At 32.0% G+C, this 6,161-nt stretch overlaps 1 protein-coding gene across 1 annotated transcript; it reads right to left on the bottom strand.

The window, feature by feature from the left end:
* Window positions 1-5,788: 5,788 nt before the first annotated feature.
* On the bottom strand, window positions 5,789-5,910 carry LOC139505746 (uncharacterized G-patch domain protein DDB_G0278987-like; the record flags this gene model as incomplete). The annotated part of the gene is given in 1 exon segment (XM_071295217.1): window positions 5,789-5,910. A coding segment is annotated over 1 exon segment (64 nt), but the record flags the coding sequence as incomplete, so codon positions are not given.
* Window positions 5,911-6,161: the final 251 nt, after the last annotated feature.

Raw genomic sequence — 6,161 nt, 5'->3', positions numbered from 1 at the left:
GTCGCGGTTTGTTTATGTATTAATGCCCATGCGTGGTCTCACTAATTAGAGACAAAAAGAATTGTAGAGACAAAAAGCGTCAAGAAGCGACAAGAAGAATAATATTAGCAACAAGAAACTATTTAGCGACAAGAAAACATTTTTAAGGTCTTTCCCCTACATGGGAAAGACCTTATTGTTTTTCTAATGTTTTTTCTTTTTCTTTTTTTTCTTTTTCTTTTTTTTCTTCCAACATTTTTTTGACAGGGCCTCCTCCCCTTTCTGTTGAAGTTATCAAGACCAAATATGGACCATCGATAGACCTCATCATGAACTTTTACCAGATGAACTTTTGTAGGATTTCATCATCCCCTTTAGAAGTTATCTCCCTTTAATTGATTTTTTTCAACATGGCCCCCCTTTAATGTTTTAAAAGATATCATGACCTTATATGGACAATAGGTAGATATCATCATGATGTTTTACCACATGAGGCTGAATAGGATTTCATCATCCCCTTTGAGAGTTATATCCCCTTATAGCAATTTTTTATATTTGCATTTTTCTCAAAAAGTATTAGAGATAGAATGTAGTTGAAAATGACAGCATGTACAAGAACAGATGGCAATGTTTATAAACATAAACAATTAATTTGTTACTTACCCTTATAAGGAGTTATTTCCCTTTAAAAATTATAAATAATTTTTGAAAAATTCTATTTTCAGAACCGGAAGTCATAGAGACCTTGAACCTTCACCAATAATCTTTAATTCATGTGACCTTCAATATGCACCCAAGGTCAAAGGTCACCGAGTGCAAAATAAAATTACGCTGCAATTTCAAGATTACATATTAGGAAAACGATAAGACTTTGCTGCATACATACAGCGTATAAAATGTTCCTCTCGACGAGCTCTACATTTTATATTATAAGCTCATAAAGGTCCGACCGTTTGTTCAAAAGTTACAAAAGGATGATTCTTAAAAGTATAGTATTTTGTGTATATCTTTTTAAAGGTAACAGATATCAACCTACTATAAACTGCAAAGATGATCAGTAATTCCAGACCTTCAATTTGAGGTAAATGTCAGGTCATGACGAAATTTCACCTTGACCTTCACAGTATACTATGACCTTGACCTTGTGATATTTGAAAGGTCAAGTGGTCCTGAGTTGAATGGTGCTAGTCCCATGTCTCTACGACTTCCGGTTCTTAAGTTTGGTATTGCATCATATATTTGATGATTAATTGTGACCTTGGTGAACTTTGAAATTGTCCCAATTTTTCTATAATGTTGTCCTTCAAATGTAGATCATTTATCATTTAACAGATTTGAGATATCTATTGTCGTTGTAGAGATAATGCAGTTTGAAGTTTTGCAAGCGGAGGCATGTATTTCTGAATCAACAAGAGCATACCTCTTAAAATGTTTTAGAAATTGAAGAGGTTAACATAGTTCTATGTTTGACCAAATACCAAAAACATTCCATGGAAAAAAACACTAAAAATTCAATTTGAAATTTTCAAGTTTTGCATTGACTTTGTAATTTCATAACTTCTATTTATATAGTTGATATTGCATCATTTTTTGCACTTTATCAAATGGGATCATCTGATATATCAAATTGAAGGTCTAAATAAACTCTACTTAAAAATGAAAATTTTAAACCCCCTTTTCATCCGAGGAGGACGGGTGGGGTCAATTAGTGCAAACATTCAAATTTCTCAGATGGTAAGGTTGTCGCATATCAAATGAAAGAACATAAAGCGTACATTTCAAATTTCAAATTGACGTCTCCCAAAAATGGGTTGGATGGGGTCATTGAGTGCATAAAATATATTTTCTTTTAAGATAGGGTTGTTGTATATTAAATGAAAGGTCATGATGTGTACATTGAAAATATCAAATCCCGACCTCCAAAAACTAGTTGGATAGGGTTATTAAGTGCAAAAATCAAACTTTCTAGAACATAGAGTTGTTGCATATCAAATGAAAGCTCATCTACTCTATGTTATTTAAATCATAATTCCGATCTCAAAAATGTAGGCGGATGAGGTCATTAAGTGTTAAAAGTGGAAAGTTTCAGACGGTTTGCTTGTCGTATATCAAACAAAAGGTCGTACAAGGTACATTACGAAAACATCACTTTTACAGGAAAGACCTTTCAATTGTTTTACAAACAATTGAGATACTAGTTTTATTTATATTTATACTTATTCGAAATAAATATTATAAAGATATGCAAAAGAAAACAATTTCAACGACAGGAAAATTAATTTTGATAGGGAAAAAAATTAAACTTGTAAATATAATTCAGTTGCTACATTTATTTACATGATATTTTATATAAGGTATCACAGGAAGTATTACCTTTACCCTGTCGTTTTGATTTTGCCATGTGATTATGGACTTTCCGAATTGATTTTCCTCTGAGTTCAGTATTTTTGTGATTTTACTTTTTATGGTATTACTTTTACTTGTGTTTTAGAACAATAATATATTTTGATTTTTATTTGTTTTTAAAACTATTTTTGTACAATATATAATTAACTTGCAAAATGCATTATTTGTGCATAATTGTCCAGAAAATACATACACAAATTGTGAAATACAAATTAAGAACTGAAATCAAACAAGAGGAAAACATAACTAAAACGTGAATATTTTTCATCATTTTATTTAGTGTATTGTCTCATTTAACGATATTTATCATGTTTATGCATATAGATTGAAGATTAAAGGAAACTGATGACAATCTTGAGTTTTCAACAGTCAGGTGTTCACTATTCGGTACAATAATTGTATATTCTGGTGCATGTAATAGATGAAGGTGTTAATGGATGTTATTGTAGCAATTAAACAAAGGACACGCACCTAGTTAATCTCATTTGATGCTCTGAATTGTGTATTACCTTAGAGTGAAGCCAAAGCTAATGTTGGTCCTATCAGGAAAAATTAATTGTACAGTTAGGAAGGAAATAATATTTCATGTTTTTTTTTTATTAAATCCTTCAAAAGGAAGGTGACAAATCTTTGTTTTTATTTTCATTTTATAGCGTTTACATTTCCTTTGCTCTTACACATGTTTAATTTCTTCATATAAAAAGTACACAATCTCTTCCTCGAAATTTTTTTATTTCTTCATCTTTCAATATAATCCTAAAAAAATATTTTGATGTATGTGATAACAAAATGTATTCTTGTCGCTAAATAGCTTCTTGTTGCTTTTTGTCACTTATTTTTTTTTCTTCTTGTCGCTTCTTGACGATTTTTGTCGCTAATTAGTGAGACCCCACATGCGTGTAGTTTTCCTGATTTCAAGGGGTATCAGATTGAGTGATTCCCCGCTTCATTGATTAATTTGAAACTCATGGGATTCTTTCTATGTCTGTCTGCATATGGAGGGCTATTGTTGTTGCACAATTTTAAATCATATGCATAATTTAAATTAAAATAAATGTTTCATCGTAAAAATTTCCTATAACACCCCTTCAGCAGAAATGGAATCTTCCATATTATCGTTTCGAGTTGTCTCCCTTTTCGAAGTATTGGTCAAGAAGAATTAACTCGTTAATGCCGATAAACGTCGTATTATATTAAGAACGATCTCAATGTAAACAGAGGAGTGTGTACGGAAAGGAGTCATGCCATCTGACCCAAAGGAACTTCAATAACTAAAGAGTAAGAAATGGGGTTCCTCCTAAACTGGTCCGCCGTTCTATATATAACTTCGCACCGAAGGTCAGTGTAACGATAAGTGAACACAACAGGGGCACAGTTTAGGGTTCCTCCTAGAATTACGGTGATAAGATACGGAAGCAAGTTAACTCGTACCGCGGCATTGGAACCAAAAAAGTTAACTTGTACTACTGGGAAGTCGTACCATTCAGAAAAATATATTAAAAAATATGTTTTATGGGTTTCTGTTTGTAAACTTAATAGAAATAAAGTTGAATTACTTGAATTTTACACAGGAGTTAAATGAAAACTTAGACAAAAATAAAGAATGTGTTAAAGCATTAATGTTTTAACTGATCTTTCAAACTAGAACATAGGCGGATCCAGCCCCCCCTTTTTTTCGTGGAAAAAAATTGGTTGATTATAAAGGGAATCATTGAAGCATGACTGGAGCGAGCCCCTCTTAGGTCAGTCAGCGGGCTCCCCCTTAGGAAAAGTTCTGGATCCGCCACTGTAGAACTTAATCCAGAGGAAAGTTAAAACATTGCTTTAACTGTACTTTATTAAAATTGAACATGTTGAATATATATATATCCAATTTAAGTTAATTAAAGCTGTAATCCATGATCACAAATTGAATGCTATGTTTACAATTGTTGAAAGCCATGTGCTTTTTTTGCGGGGAAAATGCGGACCCCCTTAACAGGAATCAGTTACATTTCATTGTTATTTATAGACAGTAAAAATAATTTTGGCAATCATTTTGACTAACTGCTAAGATTTAATTATTCATGAAAAATTTTCTTCGGGTGAAACTGTTAATACTTTAATTATCTACATCTGCCACAGTATTTTCTATCCAATATACAAGGAACATTAGCTACAAATTGGTCATTGTACTTTCAAATTATATACATTTTACAGACTTAAGAGGTATTGGGTGAAAGTAACGTATATTATGTATATTCATCATTTAACACCATTTGAATGCATTTAAATAAGTTGGTACGAGTTAGCAATGGTACGAGTTTGCATTGGTACAAGTTTTTTTTAGTGGTACGAGTTTACAATGGTACAGGATAACTATAATTCGATAAAACACAATAAGTACATGGCTCATACACTTGTAACGGGGATTGGCTATTCTTTAAGTTGAGTGACTATTCAGATTGTTACATTTTGCATGTGCAGTTGAATTAGTTTAGAGATTAATACTATCCAGCTGTACCAGGGTTACTGGCCAAAAATGCTTGAGACTCCCGCATGTTCATATTATTTTGCGGCAGTATTCTTGGATCTATTTTTTTCCTCTTTGATCTTTTCAATTTTGGCCAAATCTCATGCATTTGTTTAATGAAAATTTGGCAGAACTGCTATACATGTGTCAATGAAAACTATGACAATCGTATCCCTCAGAGCATTCTGCTCTTTGATTGTCAATTGTGTATGATGCGCAAAAGCGCTGCGCTTAATACGAAAAATGTTCACACGGTCCAAGCTTTTACACCATTGAATTCAGTCCTTATAATTACAATCGGAATCATGAAAAATAAAACTAATTACAATTCAAAGAAATTGAAGTTGAAACTAAAAAACATTTTTCTTACTTGGAATTACTTAATGCAATTGTTGTTTAGAACGACGTCGTCATTAGCACTTGCTGGTGAATTTCATTTAGATATGAAACATCATTTGATTGGTGACGTAAAGGTCTATAAACCAATCAGATTGTTCAGAAATAATGAAACGCACATCGAATGTGATAATTACTCGTAAAGGACTTTTAATTTTTTAAGAAAAAAATTATAAATGAAAAAAAAGGTGTTATAACAATAGTATGGCATGAAATCTGTACCATAATGTGGCCTAAATTTTTTTTGGCCATATAACAAAACTAATCAGCCCTCAAAGTAGAAATTTTTTCAAGGTGGCCTTTTGGCCACCAATCATAAAATTTTAGTGGCCAATTGTTAATTTTAGTTGCCAAATTAACATAAATCAAGTATTTTTTTCCAAAAAGTTAGTGGCCAGCTGGCCACCAACAGTTGAGTTTTGGTGGCCAATCTCAAAATTTAGTAGGTTTTGGTCACCATTTAGTAGACAAAATTGAGGGCTCAGCTAATGTTACCATTTTTCTCTGACTGTTTTTCTGTTTCTGTTTGTTTTGTCACAGAGTTTATGATTTCATCCATGTTTGTTTCCAGATGTTTTCTGTCTTCTGAAAAAAAAAGGAAATAATTTCATAGTGTTTTGAAAAGGGGACCACATAAACAATATTCCTCCATAGTTTAAGTTACACAATTGGAAATAAGCTTTAAGCTTTAATTGGTTATCCTTGAGTTAACTCAACTCAGGCATTGAAAATTCAATAAGTAAGTAAATTTTATTGCAAGGTAGCTCACTCCACATTTTGGAATTTTGGAATACGAAAAATGTTCACAACCGTTCAAGCTTTTACACTATTGAATTCAATCCTTATAATTACATTCGGAATCATGAAA

The sequence above is a fragment of the Mytilus edulis genome, unplaced genomic scaffold, assembly GCF_963676685.1.
Source record: "Mytilus edulis unplaced genomic scaffold, xbMytEdul2.2 SCAFFOLD_1808, whole genome shotgun sequence".
NCBI classification, from domain to species: Eukaryota; Metazoa; Mollusca; class Bivalvia; order Mytilida; family Mytilidae; genus Mytilus; species Mytilus edulis.
The sequence above is the reverse complement of the archived record's forward strand: the minus strand, read 5'-3'. Positions and strand labels throughout refer to the sequence as shown.